This window comes from Halichoeres trimaculatus, unplaced genomic scaffold, assembly GCF_033239565.1.
Source record: "Halichoeres trimaculatus isolate MK-OKI-2021-1 unplaced genomic scaffold, fHalTri1.1 fHalTri1_scaffold_8, whole genome shotgun sequence".
NCBI lineage: Eukaryota > Metazoa > Chordata > Actinopteri > Labriformes > Labridae > Halichoeres > Halichoeres trimaculatus.
The window spans coordinates 38503518-38524966 of record NW_027437186.1 but is presented as its reverse complement, the minus strand read 5'-3'; the positions used below and the strand labels follow the sequence as shown (position 1 = coordinate 38524966).

At 46.5% G+C, this 21449-nt stretch overlaps 1 protein-coding gene across 5 annotated transcripts in view; it reads right to left on the bottom strand.

Moving 5' to 3' along the window:
• LOC141794935 (A-type potassium channel modulatory protein KCNIP2) overlaps positions 1 to 21449 on the bottom strand; it is a 147530-nt gene that overhangs the window by 13664 nt on the left and 112417 nt on the right. Inside the window, exon 1 of one of the 5 annotated variants that reach the window (XM_074675597.1) lies at positions 20898 to 21289. The exons of 3 other annotated variants lie outside the window; for them this stretch is intronic. In XM_074675597.1, coding sequence (XP_074531698.1) covers positions 20898 to 21003 — 106 coding nt within the window. In that variant the 5' untranslated portion in view covers positions 21004 to 21289. Of the gene's footprint in view, positions 1 to 4886; positions 5046 to 20897; positions 21290 to 21449 lie in introns of those variants that run through there. One more of the 5 variants, XM_074675596.1, reaches the window with a different exon arrangement.

Sequence of the window (21449 nt, the reverse complement as noted above, 5' to 3'; positions counted from 1 at the left end):
TCTAGCTCAGATGTAATGTTATGACATCACCTAATTTTTGAATTGACCATACTTATTGATTTAACAAAGTGTTTATGATCCTTATTTTTTCATATTGGATCAAATTTTACAAACTATATCATGTCAAAAAATGTTTTTAAGGCTTTGTGTTAACTGTATCTTATGATATTGTGTTAGATTCTCTGGTTTACTGAACCAGGTAGTGTCATAATATTTATCACATATGATATTGTTCAATGTGCATATCACATCATATCATATCATATCATATCAAATCATATCATATCATATCATATCAAATCACATCATATCATATCATATTGTATCATATCATATCATATATCATATCATATCATATTGTGTCGTATCATATAATATCATATCATATCATATCATATCATATCATATCGTATCATATCCTATCACATCGTATCACATCGTATTATACTGTATCCTATCATATCCTATCATATCCTATCATATCATATCATATATCATATCGTATCGTATCATATCATATCGTATAATATCCTGTCATATCATATAATATAATATCGTATCATATTATATTGTTTCATATCAGGTCATATCGTATCGTATCATATCATATCCTATAATATCGTATGGTATCATATTGTGTAATATCATATCATATCCTGTCATATCATTTAATATCATATCGTATCATATCATATCATATAATCTCCGGTCATATCGCATCGTATCATACTGTATCATATCCTATCATATCATATCATATTGTATCCTATCGCATCATATCATATCGTATCATATCATATCATATCATATCATATCATATCATATCATATCATATCATATCATATCGTATCATATCATATCATATCATATCGTATCATATCATATCATATCATATCATATCGTGTCATATTATATCATATTGTATCATATCGTATAATATCATATCATATTAAACTAAATTGTATCATATATCATTTCATATCATATAAAATACAATATCATATCTTATCATATCATATGGTATTATATCTTATCCTATCATACATATGTACTTTATTGTATCATATCATATCATTTCATATCATAATGTATCATATTGTATAATATATTGTATCTTATCATATCTTATCAAATCATATCCTATTGTGTCATATCATATCATATCAGCATATAGTATCGTATCATATCGTATTATATTGTGTCATATCATATTGTATAATGTCATATCATTTGGTATCATATCATATCATATCATATCATTTGATATCATATCATATCAAATGTCATATCCTATCATATTAATCATATCATATCATATCATATCATATCATATCATATCATATTGTATCATATAGTATCGTATCATATTATATCATATCATATCATATCATATCATATCATATCTGTCCTGATATCAAGCTGCTGTTGTAGTTTTCTTTGGTAACGTTGTGAAGCTGACTTTAAAAACATCAGCTTGTAAAACAGAAACAACCCTTGATACTGAAGCTGTGTCTAATATTACGGCTCCAGAAGTTCAAAACACGTCTTTGGTCACAAAAACAGTCTCCATCTCCTCTCAGCTACTGAAGAAACATATGATCAATTAGCTCACACGGCTTTGAAGTTAAAATTGTTTTTTGAGCGACACTTTCAATGAGGAGTGAAATCCTTTCATTTCAGCTGACTAGACGTAAAAACCAGAGCTGTCTGCGTCTCATCAGGCGGGTCGAGAAGAAGCCACTCGCTGTGTCTCTGTGCAGCATCATTACACTGTCACCTGGCTGTTACCTGGCTCCTCATGTAGTTATTGTGCAATTAGAGAGTGGTAGTGTACCCTGGGGTACGCTGACATACCATCACAAGTCTTCAGGAAAGAAGGAAAGCAGCTCTATTTTTAGCTCGCTGCAACACATTTTTGCAATATTCAGAAACTTCAGCAGACACTGCTTCATAAACCCAGGAGATCAGACGATCGTCTCCAGGGACAGAGGAACCATAACGTCCCTCTGTGCAGGCTGGTCGGAAACACGTTTAGCTACAGAAACAGGGAGGAGCTTTGGTGAAGCACAGAGTCAGCGATGCAGCTGTTAGACCAACCTCAGCTGTGATATCTGGGCCCTCCAGGCACAGAGCTACAGGCGTCCTGACTGCTCGCTGGGTCCTTTACATGACTGGTTTTTCAACAAGGCCTGAGACCCACCTAATGACATTCATCTACGCCTCCTCTGCACTCCTACAGCTACACTCTGCACCTGGATAAAGTCAGGGACTCAGAGAAGTTATAAAAACAAGAGAAGAAAGCTGAAAATCAATACAGCGACAGCAGATGCATTCTAAATCTTTTTGGCCTCATATTATGAGTCAGGCTCCAAAATTACAAGACGGTACGGTTCCCGTACTGCAGAGCCCCAACCATCTGCTGAAAGAGGCTTTGATCTCTGATTAAACGCCAGGCCAGGTGGTGTCCTGGGGTAAAGATGCATGTTTGACTTCAGACAGGTACCTCTGCAGCACGTCATAGCCACTTCCCCTCCCTCTGAATCTCCCTCACTACTGCAAATAAGGGAGAAACAGCAGAACGATAACACATTCAGCTCCCCACGCTCTGCCTTTGATTCATGACTGTAGAGTTATAAAGTGTTTTAGGTCTTTGGAAAGCTCAAGAAGAAAATACATCTGCACAGTTTTCATAATGAGCACGGTGCTGTTGATGCATGAAACAGCTAGGGTAGGCAGAAAACACCAAACACACAGACAGTGATGACAAACTGAGCATATTTATCTATACACTGAGGCAGAGAGAGGCAGAGAGAGGCAGACAGAGGCAGATAGAGGCAGATAGAGGTAGATAGAGGCAGATAGAGGCAGATAGAGGTAGATAGCGGCAGATAAAGGCAGATAGAGGCAGATAGAGGCAGATAGAGACAGATAAAGGCAGATAGATACAAGAGACAGGTAGAGATGGATAGAGGCCGATAGAGAAAAGAGGCAGATAGAGGCAGACAGAGGCAGATAGAGGCAGACAGAGGCAGATAGAGGCAGTAAGCGGCAGTAAGCGGCAGACATAGGCAGACAGAGACAGATAGACGCAGACAGAGGCAGAGAGAGGCAGATAGAGGCAGACAGAGGCAGAGAGAGGCAGACAGAGGCAGAGAGAGGCAGATAGAGGCAGACAGAGGCAGATAGAGGCAGATAGAGGCAGATAGAGGCAGATAGAGGTAGATAGCGGCAGATAAAGGCAGATAGAGGCAGATAGAGGCAGATAGAGGTAGATAGAGGCAGATAAAGGCAGACAGAGGCAGATAGAGGCAGATAGAGGCAGATAGAGATGGATAGGGGCAGAAAGAGACAAGAGGCAGACAAAGGCAGACAAAAGCAGATAGAGGCTGACAGAGACAAGAGGCAGAGAGAGGCAGAAAGAGGCAGATAGAGGAAGACAAAAGCAGACATTGGCAGATAGAGACAATAGGTGGATAGAGACAAGAGGCAGACATAATCAGATAAAGACAAAAAGAGGCAGACAGAGGCAGATAGAGACAAAAGACGGATAGAGGCAGTTAGAGGCAGGTAGAGGCAGAAAGAGGCAGATAAAGGCAGACATAGGCAGATAGATACAAGAGGCAGATAGAGGCAGATAAAGGCAGACATAGGCAGATAGATACAAGAGGCAGATAGAGGCAGATAAAGGCAAATAGAGGCAGATGGCGACAGATAAAGGCAGATGGTGGCAGGTAGAGGCAGATGGCGGCAGACAGAGGCAGATAGCTACAAGGGGTGGATAGAGGCAGATAGCTACAAGAGGCAGATAGAGGTAGATAGAGGCAGATGGCGGCAGACAGAGGCAGATAAAGGCAGATAGATACAAGAGGCAGACAATGGCAGATAGAGGCAGACATAAGTAGATAGATACAAGAGGCAGATAGAGGCAGATAGATACAAGAGGCAGACAATGGCAGATAGAGGCAGACAGAGGCAGATAGTTACAAGAGGCAGATAGAGGCAGATAGATACAAGAAGCAGACAGAGGCAGATAGATACAAGAGGCAGATAAAGGCAGATAGAGGCAGATGGTGGCAGACAGCTGCAGATAGAGGCAGATAGATACAAGAGGTCGATAGAGGCAGATAGAGGCAGACAGAGGCAGATGGTGGCAGACAGCTGCAGATAGAGGCAGATAGATACAAGAGGTCGATAGAGGCAGATAGATACAAGAGGCAGATAGAGGCAGATAGAGGCAGATAGATACAAGAGGTCGATAGAGGCAGATAGAGGCAGATAGAGGCAGATAGAAATGTTGAATTTCTACATTAAAGTCTTGAATGATGAACTCATTCTCAGCTCTGTTTGTGATTGGTTCAAGAGATCTCTTTTCACATGTTTGTATTAGCAAAAATAAAGATGTTTCCCAACATTTATATGTTCCTTTGTCAAAGTTTGTGATGAGTAAGGACGAATAACCAGCTTTAACTTCCCCCACTCTTCTGTCAGTCAGAAATTTACTCACAGACACAGTGTGTACGTAAGCATTACAAGCTCACACACAGACACACACAGACACACACACACACACACACACACAGACACACACACACTCTGTTCATGCGTAGCTGTGACAGAAGCCACGGCTATCAAATGAGTAATTCAGGACAAACTAATTCATGTTCAACACTGCTCAACACTTCAGGACCACACACACACACACAGACACACACACAGACATACACACACACACACACACACACACACACACACACACACACACACACACACACACACACACACACACACGCAGACACACCCCCTCTCCCTGCTTCCTCTGAGCGCCGCCCTCCCATCAGCAGATCCATCACTCTGACTGGTCGACCGGCGCCGCTCGCAGCTCTTACCGTCCATCTCGCCGGCCGCTGAGAGGTCGATGAGCCCCAGGAAGTGCATCAGTTTGAGGGAGCTGCAGACCACCAGCAGGATGCCCACCGTCTGCAGCCCCTCCAACTCCCACTTGTCTCGAAAAAACAGATGCATCCTCCCCCCCCTCCTCTTCCTCAGCACAGAAACGCTTCCCCTCGCCACGGGGCAACCACGACCCCCCCTCAGCTCCAGCCAGGAATGCTCCGTCTTCTCCCCTCGCCTCCTCCGCCTCTCCTCCTCCTCCTCTCAGCCTCCCTCTATGTGCCTGTACCCAGTCATCCTAACTCCGCTCGCCTCCCCGCCTGCTCTCCTCTCTGAAGGTAGATTGTTATTCTCCCCGTTCCTCCATCAGAGCGGCGGCTGCGTCGGCTCCCTGCTCCTCCTGCTGCTGCCTCCTCCCAGCCGTCAGCGGCTCTCTGAGTTCTTCCCAATGAAGTTCAGACAATCAGCGTGTGTGTCTGTGTGTGTGTGTGTGTGTGTGTGAGTGTGTGTGTGTGTCCTGGCAGGTTGGAGCTTGCTCCCAGCCTCCGACTCTCAAACTCTCCTCACTCCTCACTGCCTGTCCTCCTCTCCCTCCTCCCTGCCTTACCTCCGTCTCCCTCCTCCTGCGGTGTCCCTCCCTGTGTTTAATTGGGTCAGTGATGGGACTGAGTGAAGGGAGGAGAGAGGAGGAGAGAGGAGGAGAGGATGGGAGGAGGGAGGAGGACTACTTGTGGAGTGAGAGGGGGAGCACACGGAGCGGAGGATGATGGGAGATGAGACGTGAAGAGAGGAGGAGATGAGAAAACGACCAGAGAGGAAGAGACGCGCTGAAAACACAGAAACAGGGACAAACTTGGAGGAGGAGGAGGAGGAGGAGGAGGAGGAGCATCTGACCCTGCGGCTACTGTGGACAAACTCGCAGATGTGACAATCTCTCCTGAGGGTAAACCCAACACACACACACTTGTACACTCACACACACAGCCTGGAGGTGAAATCTGGCTGTAGCGTGTTTTGCGTACAGGATCCAGCCCAGTGGGGGGTAACTCAGCTGGGACGGGACACACCGAGGGCACATCTGGATCCCAGCAGAGGAACAGACTGGAAACACCTGAAACCCAGTTTGGAGCTGGGATTAACGAAGGAAACTCTCCTGGTGGAGACGAGCAGAGAGGCAGTGATGTGGTACGAGGATCAGAGCGAGTCCAGTCATTGGGAGAGGATTGAAGAAATAGCGCTCTCAGTCAAAATGACAGCGTCTAAATCAGCAAACGGTCTGAAACTGACGTCTCTTTATCACCTACAAGATCAGACGTGACCATCAGTCAGAGCGACCACGTCCCTGCAGCTGCAGAGGTGGAGACATGATCTGAACATCTGCAGAAAGCCTCAGTGAGAGATGGACGGCTGTGAGACCCAGCAGAATGAGGTGTGTGTGGAGTGCAGGACTAAATCAGATCAGAGACTGGAGCTGGCATTTAGTCCAACAGGAAACCCAGACTCATCCACAGGAGCTTAATAAGACCACTGATCTGTTTTCAGACACATGACACTGTTTTTAAACCGCAAAGTTTCAAAACATCATTCTTCGATGTTGGTGGATCCACGAACAGGTTTTCTAGCTTTGATCTGCCGTCCTCTCAGGATGAGATGGAAACCAGTGTAACAGGTCTTCATCATATGATCAGAAACTCTTCAGATTTTTCTCCTGTTTCATATGAACTCACAGCTGTAATCTGAGTGATATATCACCTGTTGTCAGATTTCCTGGTAACGGTTTCCCCTCGGTTATGTCACCGTTTAAAAACAGCTTGAAAGCGCTTTTAGCGCCTGTTTAAGCCTTTGGCTCCAGTGTTTTAGCCTTGAGCTCCTGTATTTTGGCTTTAAGCTCCAGTGTATAAGCCTTTAGGTCCAGTGTTTTAGCCTTTAGCTCGTTTTTTAGCCTTCAGCTTTACTGTTTTAGCCTTTGGCTCCAGTGTTTTAGCCTTTGGTCTCAATGTTTTAGACTAAACCTTGTGTTCAAGCCATTAGCTCCAGTGTATTAGCCATTAGCTCCAGTATATTAGCCATTAGCTCCAGTGTATTGGCCTTTAGCTTCAGTGTTTTAGCCTTTAGCTTCAGTGTTTTAGCCTTGAGCTCCTGTGTTTTAGCCTTTAGCACATTTTTTAGCCTTCAGCTTCTCTATTTAAGCGCTTTAAGCACCTGTTTAAGCCTTAGGCTCTTGTTTAAGCCTTTAGCTTCAGTGTTTTAGCCTTGAGCTCCTGTGTTTTAGCCTTTAGCATGTTTTTTAGCCTTCAGTTTCTTTATTTAAGCCATTAGCTCCAGTGTTTTAGCGCTTAGCTCCTGTGTTTTAGCCTTTAGCTCCAGTGTTTTAGCCTTTGGCTTGTATGTTAGCCTTTAGGTGGTGCTCTATCTCTCTCCTGTTTCTCTTTCTTCTGCTCTTCTGTCCTTTTTCTGTCTGACAGTTAGGCTCCAGTGTCCACCATCACTACAAAATTAATCACAGAAATCGTTTTCAGCAGAGAAAAACTCAGATCTCTCTTCTCTTTGATAAACTTCATCAGCTGGTGTGGTGTTGTCATAGACTTAGACGTGCTGTAAATCAATCTGGTCCTGCTTGACCTGATTAGGAAGTTAAGAAGTAGCTTTTAGGAATAACCTATATTAATGCTGATAATCTCATTTTAAAGAGTGGATTAGGATCAGGCAGATATCTAGAGATGAGACCAATAAAGTTTCTCCTCTTTGTGGAGGATCAGTGAGGAGGTCTTTGCTCTCTGGTTGTCTCTGAACAGGTCTAAGGATGAATATATCTGCACTTAGTGCCGTTAATAATGTGGCAGCAACAGAAAGGTGAGCTGTGACTGAAGCTGATCACTGGCTAATCATGTTTTGTGTAACGAGGTGAAGTCATTAACTATAGCATATTTTACCCTCAGGTTCCTCTGTGCTGATGGGATTAGCCCTGATAGAGGAGTCTGAACAGATCAGCCTCCTCTCCTCCTCAGCCTCCTCCTCTGTTTTACAGATACTGCTGCTCCTAATGAGTCAGATTCAGATTGTAACCTCCATCCCTGGTCAAACTATCTCAGCTGGTGCAAACCTTTGAATGTTGGTAATGTGTTAACTGACCTGTATGAAACTCTTTGTTGGTCTTTTGTCACTTTCATCGTCTTGGTTTCAGGTCAAAGAGAGATGAACACATCAGCCTGTTGACTTCCACATTTATCCATCCATCCTGTTTTTCTTTACCATCCTGTCTCCAGTTTCCTCCTGCATTCATATCTTCTGTGTCAGACACCTTGTTTAAAGCTTTGGTCTACGATTTGGAAGCTTGGTAATTATTAATAACACCGTTTATGAGTCTGTTGTGGTCCAATGGTCTGAGCTACGCAATATAAAAAGCAAAAAGAACAAAAAAAATCCATAGAGTACATTAGCTGCAAGATGGCTTCATAATTGACCAATCCGAACCGCCGTTCTCCTCATTTTGGGTTTGTGCGTGAGTCCATCCAATCCCCTGTCTCCCCTGCTCCGCATCGTCCCACCCATGGTCCCGTCTCATCCTTCCCCACCACCTCTCTCACGTCAGCTAGCTGCTCAGCAACTGACATGTCATGGAGCCGGAGAAGACCGAAACCAGGAAGCCAGGGAGGAGGCTGACTGTTGTGTTTGTCACATTTTCTGCTGGCTGGCTTCTTGCTCTAATGGAGGAGGCGTGTTGTTGGGAGGCAAGGTAGGACGATACAAGCTTGGGGGTGGGGCAGACTGCGTTTTTCAAATGTGTCTCAGCTAAAAGGGATTCATATCGTAGACCATAGCTTTAAGGTGTGTTTACAGAGTTTGTGGCTTCAGCAGCTGCAGACAGCATTCGTCTCTAACTCTCCCAGCAGTCATCAGTCAGAGCTGAAAACCTGCTGCTCAGAAAGGTTTAGGAAAGAGCTAACACGCGAGGGGTTCAACCAGAAACTGTGTCGGTGAGACCGTACAGTGAAACCGCTAGAGGTCTATTTATGCTCAATGTTACATACAGATACAGACGGAGCCTCCTGTTTGTGTTTGCGTACATTTCGTCCTAATTTCTGCACGTTTCCATGAAGCTTACGGATACAGACCAAACGGAGCAGTACCACTGGAAACCATGGGGGGCAGTGCTGTTACTAACTGATACAAAGCTTCAGAGAGACACAAAGAAGAAACAACAACGGCAGAAGTTTCTCAGTGTATTTAACAGCCTCACCAACCACCTCCTGCTACATCACTGCCTCTGTTTTCGTCTTTTAGGCAAAGCTACATTAGCAGCACCTCCTCCACAGCCGCCATGTTTGTTTATGAGTTTTGTTGTCATAAGCTTTAACTCTGGGCTGCCCCCCTGGTGGATGTATGGGTTAACTGCAGTACCAGCGTAAAGGATGCACTGAAGGATAAGAGCAGTGACGTTGACACGGTTAAAAACTGACAGAAACATTTTCCTACGTAAGGGAGCATCAACGGGCCTGGATGGAAAGAGTCTGAGGCGAATGTTTCTGTCAGGTTAAAGTTACATCAGTGAAATTTGCTCCATTAAAAGTTAAACTGCCTGACTTTGACTCTGTCCCAACAGACGGAGGTAAAACTTTTTATGCTCTCTGAAATTTATCCACGTTATTTTCCGGGTGTTTGTGAAAATGACGGATGCTTTTGTTCTCCTCTCAGGACCGTCTGATGAATTTCTATAGGGAGACAAAAAGTTAGCTAAACAAGCGATGGCTGGTTTTTATCTGAAGTGCAAAGTGACAACCCTTGGCTTTAAAGCCCTCCATCACTTTCCCGCTGCACTCTGAGCTCGAATATTAACAGAGAGAGCAGACGCTGCAGACACTGGGAGGTGGAGAGGAGAAGATTTAGTCCTCAGCTCGCTGAAGCATCATTTTATCTCTCAGACTGTTTATCTGAATGAATCTGTGCCTGAGAGCAGGGCGTTCACTCCTGGACACAGACACAGGAGGAAGAGGAGGATGAGGAGGAAGCTGCAGGAGTTTACAGAGAGCTGGATGTGTCGGTGCTGTGATTAATGATCCTCAGTCAGGATGAGACCTGAAGCCCCGGGGAGCACGCATCGAGAGGCGTCCTCTGGAGACGGGACGGTCTTCACTTCATCAGGAGACGACAACCAGCTTTAACTCTGCCCCGAGTTCATGTTCAGAGTCAGAGAGCCGGACCAGAACCGAGCTCAGAGACCACAGCCATCAATCAGTCCTCAAACAGAGTCACCAGGGCGGTCCAGAGATCTGAAGACAGGATCTGAGGTTTCTGACAGCGATAACAGATCAGACATCACCCAAAAAGGTTTTTATGATCACACAAAGTGAGATCAGTGAGGAGAATAATTACCAGGACCAGTCGTTAAAGAATAAATTAAAGGAAGAAGTGAACAGCTGGTCAGCCGTTAAGACTCCTGCAGATTTTATCGCTCTACAGTCTGCGTGCGTTTCTGGGCAGGAGGAACTAAAGAGGAAACACAAATCCTTAAATACCAAGACACATTCAGGCCAGCGAGTCCTCAAAGCGTCTGCTGTCAGACACACATCACGGATGAAAGTGGGAGAGATAAAGTCTGGAGCTGGTCTGTCATCACCTCGGAGGAAAAACGAGGACGTTTGTTTTACGTCCAGACAGAGGAGAGATCAGTAGACTGAAGAAAGTCTCCTCCTTATGTTTGCTCCTCCTCATGTTGGATCCTCCTCATGTTGGATCCTCCTCATGTTGGATCCTCCTCGTGTTTGCTCCTCCTCGTGTTGGATCCTCCTCATGTTGGATCCTCCTCGTGTTGGATCCTCCTCGTGTTTGCTCCTCCTCGTGTTGGATCCTCCTCATGTTGGATCCTCCTCATGTTTACTCCTTGAGTTAGAGTTTTCTCCAACAAAACGCCCCTCTAAGATCCCAGGAACAGGATCCAGGGCTGACCCCTAAACCTGCTCCTGTTTCCTCTAACGTACTGACTGCACACGCTCAGATCTGATCGTGTTCACACGTACAGTTCAACCATCCACAGTCTGTGACTGGGGATGATAAATAAACAGACTCTCCAGGGGGTGGAGCTGCGTGAAAAGCCCTGATTCTGCAGAAATGTGCACAGAGAAAGGATCCTCGGTCTCCTGTGAATCCCTGAACAATAAAAACTGATGGTGGACGCCGTTAAACCTGCTCCAGATCTCTGATCGTGGACGCCCCTCCTCTCTGAGAGCAGACCGTCAGCACGCCACACATGTGGGGTTCAGGTTTTTAAAAACCAGATTATGAGCATGTTCCACTTTTTAAAAATGGTTATTGGTTTGACATGACCGTACCCAACCAGGTTATTGCTGATATTTGTGATATAAAAAAGTTTAATGACTACATGTAAATACTGTGTGAAGCATCTGGCTGGTCTCTCTTTGAGATGCTGAGTCTTGAAGCACAGACATCGCAGAGTTTGGGTTTAAACCTTTCAAAAACTCTTTTGTTCCCGGCGTTTCGTCTTGCCAAGTTTATTGATGAATCTATTTGCAAGAAAGAAAAACAAAACACCACGAGCTGAGTGTTCTCTATCTGTGTTAGTTAACTTTGAAGTTGCCCAGCTTTCCGTCACCTTTACTGTATGACCCCCTCCTACTGCCCTCTGCTGGCCTGGAGGTGTACTGCACTCTCTCTACTAGTCTGGCCAATACACTGTAAAAAAAGGGATGTCCGCTTGCTCGGCTTGAAGTGAGGTCTCCACAGAAACTGCTCCCCCTGGTGGCTGGCTGCAGTATAGGTCAAAAAATCCATCTCCCCAGTCATTCCAGATGGGCTGTGGTCAAACTTTAAAAAATTAATCCACCTGGTAGAAATGTTTCTCACGTCTGATTGTTGTGGTGATTTGAAGATATCATTTGGCTGTCTTGTATCCAAGTCCTCTTTTTTCTGAAAAGTTTTGTTTTCATTAGTTATACGAGGTTAAAAACGAGGTTTTACGTCATGTTTAACAATGATTAACAGCTGACGTTCGTGTATTTTTTTCAGGGATTGTAAAATATGTCTGGAGGTAGAGTCAGGAGGTGATTAGACTCTCCAAAGAAAAATAATCATTATTATTTTTGTCGCCCAGCTCCACTCAGATTCTCCCAGAATCCCTCACAGTCTCTACTGCTCAGACTCTGGCTGCAAACTGCTTCAATGTCTGCTCCTGAGACAGAGGAATTTTGGCTTCAAAACCTACGGCTTCGAAGCTATGGTCTGGCCTGATGACTGCCAGGAGTGAAGAGTGTGTGATTAGTGATCATCATCATGGTCTTATTTCTACACGGCCTCCAGTAAAGAGAGAGAGGACTTTGCTCAGGGTGAGGAATCAGACAAACCATCAGGACGTGGACTCAGAGGTTTACAGCGAGCGCCATAAAGACACGCCATGAATCCACGCCATGAATCCACCCAGAGAGACGTCCTGATCCACATCCACATGCTTTATGGCTCATCTACTCTGATGTCAGCCCCTTCACACACACATTAACTCTCTCTCACACACACACACACACACACACACACACACACACACAGTGGTAATAAAATATTAGGTTAATTATCCCGGGTTGATTAGTCTCTATGAGACATATTTTGCCTGAAGCCAGACACACAGTAATTGAAATCCCTCCATATTTAGACGTCTACCTGAGCAATTACTCCCCTCAAAACTGATTAAACTGTCCAACAGGGATGGTGTGTGTGTGTGTGTGTGTGTGTGTGTGTAAGACAGCGTGTGTGTGTGTGTGTGTGTGTCTGAACACACACAGGAGGTCACTGATAAATTGTGCTGAAAACTGGCGCGTGTGTTTTCAATTAGATAAGTGAGGCAGAGATCCATTAGCATAGATCGTTAGCTTCTGAGGATATTTTTAATCCAGTGATGTGGACGAAAACTGTTTCCCCTACGGAGGCCCTTTCAAAATAAAACACACAGATATAGAGAGGAGAGCTGTGTCCTTCGTTGACGTTTGGTTTCTCCACACGAACACGTTCAGCGAAGTTTTCATGAGGCGAACAGACACTGAGGCCAAAAACCTTTCACCTCCCCAAACTGCAGTGACCTGCTCCACCTGAAGGGGGCAGCGTAAGGTAAGACATCTGCTCTCTGAAAGAGCAGTTCACCTCCAGTTATTCTGACTTTCTCTTTGTTATCGTCCTTCATTTAAATTCTGCTCCAGAGACGCAAACAGCAGGAGGGGAATGAAGGATCACAAGCTATTAACGATATCAACACACACCCCTCACACACACTCACACACACACAGAGCACAGTGTAAGTGATCGTAGCTCTGTGTTTCAGACCTGGATCAGATGGAGCTGGTTTGGTCTTGGAGCTGCACTCGGACACTCGTCTGCAGCGCTCTCCTTAAAAAGCATCCTGTGTTTCTGAGTGTGCAGCAGTCAATCTAAAGTGGATTTGCATCGCTCACAACAATCCTCTAAACTTATTTCCATCAAATCATAAACACTCTGCGCTGCTGTTTCCTGCCAGGAGCCGAATCAGGTAAACATCCTGAGCGGGTCGATAGCAGAGGAAAAACACCGAGTCCAGAGGCTAACAGGGTCGGCTCCTCAGCTCTCTGGAGGTTCGGCTGAAAAATCTGCTGCTAAAAAACCATCAGGACAAATCTGAGGAGGGATTAATGTCAAAGCAGCGGAATTAGAAATTAATCTAACAGCGTTTCCTGAAAACAAAGCGTTTGTTGGGACAAACAGCAGAGAAACATCAGAGCTCAATCATCTGGCAGCAGCAGCCGGTGACGTTATGCTAAATGTTTCTTTGGATGGAGCCCTGAGCAGAGATCAAACTGCAGTTAGACCAGAGTCAGAGGCAGCAGCCTGTGTGTGTGTGTGTGTGTGTGTGTGTGTGTGTGTGTGTGTGTGTGAGAGAGAGAGAGAGAGTGTGAACAGAATCAGGAGATTTCATTCATGTGGTAACTGAGACGTTCAGCCGTTCATTCAGCACCAGAGTCCAACAAACCATGTTTCAGAGGAGCTGGTGTTTGGGTAAAAACCTTATGAATCACAGACTGATGAGGAGACGATCAGAGGAACCAGAGACACATGAAAACCTTCAGTGTTTCAGCTGCGCACAGAGAACGGCCTTAAAACAAGGATAAACCGTCCTCACACAGAGCTCTCAACTTCAGGAAGTTAGAGTTTTCAAGGACATGTCTGCATGTGTGTGTGTGTGTGTGTGTGTGTGTGTGTGTGTGTGTGTGTGTGTGTGTGTGTGTGTGTGTGTGTGTGTGTGTGTGTGTGTGTGTGTGTGTGTGTGTGTGTGTGTGTGTGTGTGCATTAACTGTGCTCAATGTTATCATCTTTTTACAGACCTGTGTCAGAACAGAGAGAAAAAAATGTCGTATTTCCCTTTTTCATCCACAGAACAGCTGCTACACGTCTATTCTACACACACACACACACACACACACACACACACACACACACACACACACACACACACACACACACACACACACAAACAGTCTCCAATCTAATCGAAGCAAGGGGAGCTGGAGAAAAAAAGAAGACAGAGCATGACAGAAGAGGAGCAGGGAGACGAATGGAGGAGGATGGAGGAGGAGGATGGAGGAGGACAGAGGGAGGAGGATGGAGGAGGACAGAGGGAACTGTGAAGTGAATGTCCTCCCTCTGATCCTCCTGCGTCTCCTCTGGCTGGCCATCAGAGGAGCAGAGAAAGAGACAGAAGGACAGGACGGTAGGACAATGGGATGATAGGATGATGGGACGACAGGACCATGGGACAATTAAGGGTTTAGACAGGACAACAGGACAGTGGGATGACAGGAAGATGGGACAACAGGACAACGGGACAACAGGACAACAGGATGATAAGACCATGGGACGACAGGACAACGAGAAGACAGAACGATGGGATCTACTTCAAAAGGATTCTGGATCTGGGCTCAAAAACCTTGATGGGACAACAGGACAACAGGGCAACAGGACAATGGGAGGACAGGAAGATGTGGGAGTGGGATGACAATACAATGGGACAATGGAGCAACAGGACTAAGAGACCAAGGGACCACAGGACGACAGGACGATGGGACCACAGGACGACAGGATGATGGGACCACAGGATGACAGGATGATGGGACCACAGGATGACAGGATGATGGGACCACAGGACGACAGGATGATGGGACCACAGGATAACAAGACAACAGGACAATGGGATGATGAGACGACAGGACAATGGGATGATGGGATGATGGGACGACAGGAAGATGTGGCAATGGGACGACAGGAAGATGTGGCAATGGGACGACAGGAGGATGTGGCAATGGGGTGACAGGACAACAGGACAACAGGATCTACTTCCCAAGGATTGTGGATCTGGGATCAAAACCCTTGAAGGAGGAATAATAAAAGCTCAGCTGACGGTTCCTGGAGGTTAGGGTGATCAGGATGTTACTGGTAGCTGCAGAAAGAGTCTCTACACAGATTAACAAGGAGCCCAAACACACACACACACACACACACACACACACACACACACACACACACACACACACACACACACACACACCCTGCAGCCCACTTCAGTGTGTGTCCATTGAAGGGCAATTACTGGGAGGGGAGATGGCTTTGTCTCTGTGAACACACACACACACATACACACACACACACACACACACACACACACACACACACACACACACACACACACACACACACACACACACACACACACACACACACACACACACAGATGGGTCCTCTGCCGACCACTTAGCAATTTACCTGCACTTATCTCTCTCTCATAGTAATTTCCTCACTCTCTCTCTCACACACACTCACACGCACACACACACACACACACACACACACACTCACACACACAAACGCACACCTATAAGTTCACATATAAACACACACTCACACACACTCACACACACATAAACACACTCTTTGCTGGTCGTTGCCAAATAAGCCGTTAAAACAGGAAAATGATTTGCTGAAGCTCAGTGTAACTTTAAAGGATGTTGTTCAGAGATGGAGCACACACACACACACACACACACACACACACACACAGCTCTCGTCTTGTGATACTCTGTCTCATCTCTCCGTGCTGTGATAGAAACGTTTAATCTTCCTGGAAAATCATTTTGTCTAAAGTTTCTGTATTTTCTAACAGAGGAGAAAGAGACTCTGATTGGTCCGACTCTGAGAGCAGCTCTGTAACACGCTGACAGGGATCAGTTAGAGGCTCTCCACACTAAGTGCAGCTGGGGCTGCTGGGAAACAGAGTTTTTCTGTTTTAATATTGATCTGTAAAAATGGGAGTATCTGCTCTTGATGGTAACTCTGATCGATTCCCTGATCTGAGCCGATCGAACTGACAGGTAAACATCCTCAGCAGTTTCGTCTGTAGGAGACAAACATGAAATCAGGGAAACATCCCAGCTCTTCATGGGACAGACAGAGCTCCTGGAGAAACATGGTTTCCTCTGAGTTTCTGACACAGACAGGATGTGAAGAGGTTTTCAGTGTGACGCAGGTGAAGAAGCGTTATCACAGATTTATATCCTTCATACTCTCAGAAAATCAATGTCCTCCCACAATATCCTAAAGTTCAGCTCTCTGGGTCCCTCAGCTCCTCCGCAGCGATTTGAAGCAAATGAACGTCAGGTTTGGCCCGGTCTGTGCGACAGGATTAATGGCTCCTCATCACGCCATCACACTCACAGCGCGGCGATGAAGCTCACAGAGCAGGAGGACGAGGAGCCGTTAATGAAAACTCCAGATTGTTCAGGCTGCTCCGACCTGTGGCTCAGCTGCTGAATGAAGGAGGAGGTGATCAGGAGCAGAGACGATACAGGATCATAGACCCCTCAGCAGTGATGGAGCAGCTGGGACGTGTCCCTGACATCAGGACCTCATCGAGCTGGGCCAGCTCCATTTATCCTAAAACCAGAGGCTGAGAGCCGCACGGGGCCAGGAGCCAAAACTTCCAGGAGGTCAGTGACCGGGACGACAACATCTCTGTGATCACAGCTCAAACTGATTCACAGTATAGTCCACCCAATGTATCCCACAATGCATTTTGTAGAGTAGTGTATTAGCGATGCTCACTATATGAGCAATATTTCCCATCATGCATTTCAGTTCATACAGAAGAAATGGCTGATTACTAACAGCATGAAACAACATTAAAACTGTCAGAGAATAACACTGAGCTCCCTGTTTAACTTTGGGACGAGCCCGTCTCACAACTTTGAGCTGAGAAACAAACAACACGGACGTTAGCCGCTAAACCGTTCAGCGCGGGTGATGCATTCACTGGACCTGGTATTTCTCAAACACAGCATAAGTTCTGTGCAAATATATGTTTTAATTAAAGAATTAATTCTAAAAATTGTGTAATAACTGTTTCTATAATATTTGGCTGTTGTGGAAAATAAGCCAAGTATAACATTAGTTATCACTGAAATAAATACCGTTTTGTAGTGTTTGAGAGAAGTTATAACTAAAAATCCCCAGCCGTTCGTAAACGACACGAGAGTAATTATGTAATGTGATTGGACTGAAGTGTGAGTGTCGCCTGGGCCCTCGCGTCCAAGACAAATTTCTCCCATGGGAGAAAATAAAGATCTTATCTTATCTTAATTACGTCACTGTCAGCGGCTGGCGAGTGAGTGAGTAGCGTCTAAAATGTTGTTTTAATTTAGCTGAGTGAGTGGATTATAGAGTCCACTACATATTATTCACCACACAGTGAGTAAGTAAAGAATGAGTGAGTGATTTCAGACACAACCAGAGTCAGCTGGATCCCCTCTTTCCTCTGAGGCCAGAAACAAACCTGTTGCTGCTTCTTTTCTGTCTGTGCTCCATGAAGGTGATGTCTTAAACCTGTACGCTCCTTACACTCCCTACGCTCCGTATGCTCTGGATGCTCTGGACACTCTGCTCTCTCTGTATGCTCTGGATGCTCTGCTCTCTCCGGACGCTCTGCACTCTCTGGACGCTTTGGACGCTCTGTATGCTCTGCAACCTCTGTATACTCTGGACGCTATTCACTCTCTGTATGCTCTGGATGCTCTGCACTCTCTGGACGCTCTGCACGATTTGGACGCTCTGCACTCTGGACGCTCTGGGCTACCTGCACTCTCTGGATGCTCTACAAGCTCTGTACACTCTGCACTCTCTGGATGCTCTACAAGCTCTGTACACTCTGCACTCTCTGGACGCTCTGCACTCTCTGGAGGCTCTACAAGCTCTGTACGTTTTGGACGCTCTGCACTCTCTGGACTCTCTGCACGTTTGGACGCTCTGGACACTCTGCATGCTTCGGACACTGCATGCTCTGGATGCTCTGGACGCTCTGCACTCTCTGGAATCTCTGCACTCTCTGTATGCTCTGGACGACCTGGATGCTCTGCACTCTCTGGACGCTCTGGACACTCTGCATGCTCTGGACAGTCTGCACGCTGTGTACCGTGGAGCTTTGAGGGCCATCACAGGTTTTAAAGCATCATCTCAACACTGCTCGCTCTGTTCTGGTGTGGGGTGGTCTCTCCTGTCGTCCCTCAGACTTAAAAACAGGAATCCTCTTGTTCATCAGTGAATCTCTGGTCTGTCTCCACCTCACCTCCTCACCTGTACTGAACTGAAAACTGCAGGAACTCCTGGTGTTTGATCACAGGATCTTATTTCACCGTCTGTTCCCAGGGTCTGGACTGAACTGGGCCAGAAATCTTTAGTTTGCTGCCTCCTCTGGTTGATCCACAGAAAGACCTGAAGCTCCATGAGCTGAGCTCTCTGGATGCTGATAGACTGATCCTGAATGGTTTGGAGAGAGATTTGTGTTTTGTCCAGAGGTATTTGTCATGTTTACATGTAGAGGATGTTTCCAGAACATCATCGATGTCGTCTGAACCACTGTGCTGTTAAACTCTTCCTCCAGGCACGCTGCCATACACATCATCCCACAACATCTCACAGCTCCTCACTCTGCACATCATAAACTCCTGAAAGAAGGAGCTGCAGCCATTAGCCATTAGCCATTAGCTTTAAATCCATCAGAGCGCCGTGAACGCCCCGACCAGAGTGCACCTCTCAGCCTCCGTCATGTCAACACATCACCTCTTTACTTCCTCTAACAGCGGAGTGTGTGTGTGCAGGCTGTGTGTGTGTGTGTGTGTGTGTGTTTAATTAGAGGAAGGTCAACATCACAGCTCGTTAAAGTAATGAGAGTCTCAGAGTTTCTGTATTTTTCTCGTCTCGCTCTGTGTCACTGAAGATGACTGAATGAAAGGAGCAGAAACTTCAACCACGATTAAAGCTTCGTCTGCTCGTTTCCTCCAGAGCAGGAAGGTCAGCTCCCTGACACAGAGGCAGATGTTTAGTTTACGTCGCCTGTGTTTGGGTTGGCGTGTAACCAGCGTGGATGACGACCACCTCTCTGAGCTCTGATTGGTCGGCCGTGCTGCTCCCTGCACGCTGCAGGTTCCTTTATCTGTTTTCAATGCTGCACATTTTCCTCTGTTTGTTATCCATCACACATACTCTACTCTTCATACCTGCCAGTCCACCTCAGTCCCACAGTCTGGACCTGGCTCTGAACCACCACACGCCCTTATAAGGAGTGTGGTTTGGTCGCACGCCCACGGCGAGCCCATGTTTCTGCAGACGGCGATACACTCACTGCCATTTGGACAAAGTTCCTCCATTAAAGAGAAAATTCATTAGCTTAAGTAGTCATGAGGGAGCTGGCACACACACACACACACACACACACACACACACACACACACACACACACACACACACACACACACTGCCTATAGAGGAACAGGAGCACACACGGGGCCTGCTGCGTGTCGCTGAGCACACGCATGTTTATGACAGAGCCTTTTAAAGGGGACGTCTTGGTTGGATGACGGGGCAGTTGGCACACCTTGAGGACTGGGTCCAGTCCAGCAGGTCCATCAGGGGCCGGGCCTGTCTCCTATTGTGAAGGATCCAGGAGACGCTCCCAGAGAAAATCCTTTAAAAAGACTTTTTCTGGTCTTTAATGGACCCGACTTCATCCGGAGGAGAAGTGTGTGTACGAGAGGAGGAGACAAAACCATCCCATCCTTTCTGTCGCCATGGCGAGGAGGGGGGACCCGGGTCATCTGGATCAGACAGGCCCAGCAGGGCGGTGGTGTTTACAGCTTCAGGGTCTGAGTCTGAGCTCAACAGGGACATTTTTAGACCTTTTTATTCCACAGACAGGAACTATTAACATGATAATCAACTGTTTAATCACTCGTTTGTTTGTTTCTTTAAAGCGGGGATAAAACGTGAGCGAAGACAAAAATAAACAGAAATATTACAGACATTACGGTAATGGGACGAGGAGAGAGGAAGCGAGGATGACAGGTTTGATCCCCGCAGACGACAGGAAGCAGAAAATAGATGAATCATCTGCGTGAAGAGAGATGGACTCAATGAAAACATGAAATAAAGACAAACTCAGGATCTGCAGAATAACCACAAACTCTAAACTCTGAGCTCATTACGTCTGCTACACACGAGCCACACGCTGCGGCGACCTCTGATCCGCATCAGAGACTGAGCCAGACTCCATCTGCAGACTCCACACAGGCCAGAGGCTGCACACAGCACTCAGACCCACTCTGCCAGTAGTGCTATCGATCAAGGGTAAGAGCACACACCCCAGGGGCAGAGGGAGGCCTCACACACGGCTAAAGTTACCCTGCATGTGTGTGTGTGTGTGTGTGTGTGTGTGTGTGTGTGTGTGTGTGAAAGCCGGGGTGTTGCATGGCCAACAGTTGCACAGGAAACCCAAACCCTGAGCTGCAGCCCGCTCAGGTCCTGCAGATGAAAGTACATCAGCTCATGCACGTAATCGCCTTTTTCTCCCAGAACGGCCCTAAAACGCAGCGCGGCCTCGCCTCACAATAACGTCCCCGTTATTAAAGCAACAAATCTCAGAGAAGATCCATTACCTTCCCCCCCGACCGGCTCGAACATCCCAAACTGCTCCAGCACTTTGATGAAGAGACCCATTACCACCAGCACGGCAATCATCTCCAAGCCGTCCAGACTCAGCATCTTCGGAGAGCAGCGTCGCTCATCGCACGCCGCTGCGCCACCGAGCCAGGTCGGGTCAGGCCGGGCCAACACCAGACCGTCCAGCTGCAAACTTTCTCCAACTGCGCTCTGATCCGTAACTTCTGAGTCCAAACGCCTCCTTACTCCACGCTGGACGCCATCTTCCTGAGTCCACCAGCTGCAGCGGCGCCGCGGGTTGTCACAGATGTTGTTGTGAAAACAGACGTGTCTCCTCCTCTCCTCTTCTCTCCGACGAGGCCCGTCTCCACTGAGGGAAACTTGGGATGTGCTGCGCCGGCTGGTCCTTTGGCAGCGGTTGTCAGGAAGCGAGTGTTGTGAGGAGGAGAGAGGGAGGGAGGGAGGGAGTAAGGAGGGGGAGGATGAGAGGGAGGAGGAGGCTCACGGGCCGGACAAACACACGGAGGGAGCCGGGTCGTGTGGTGCTG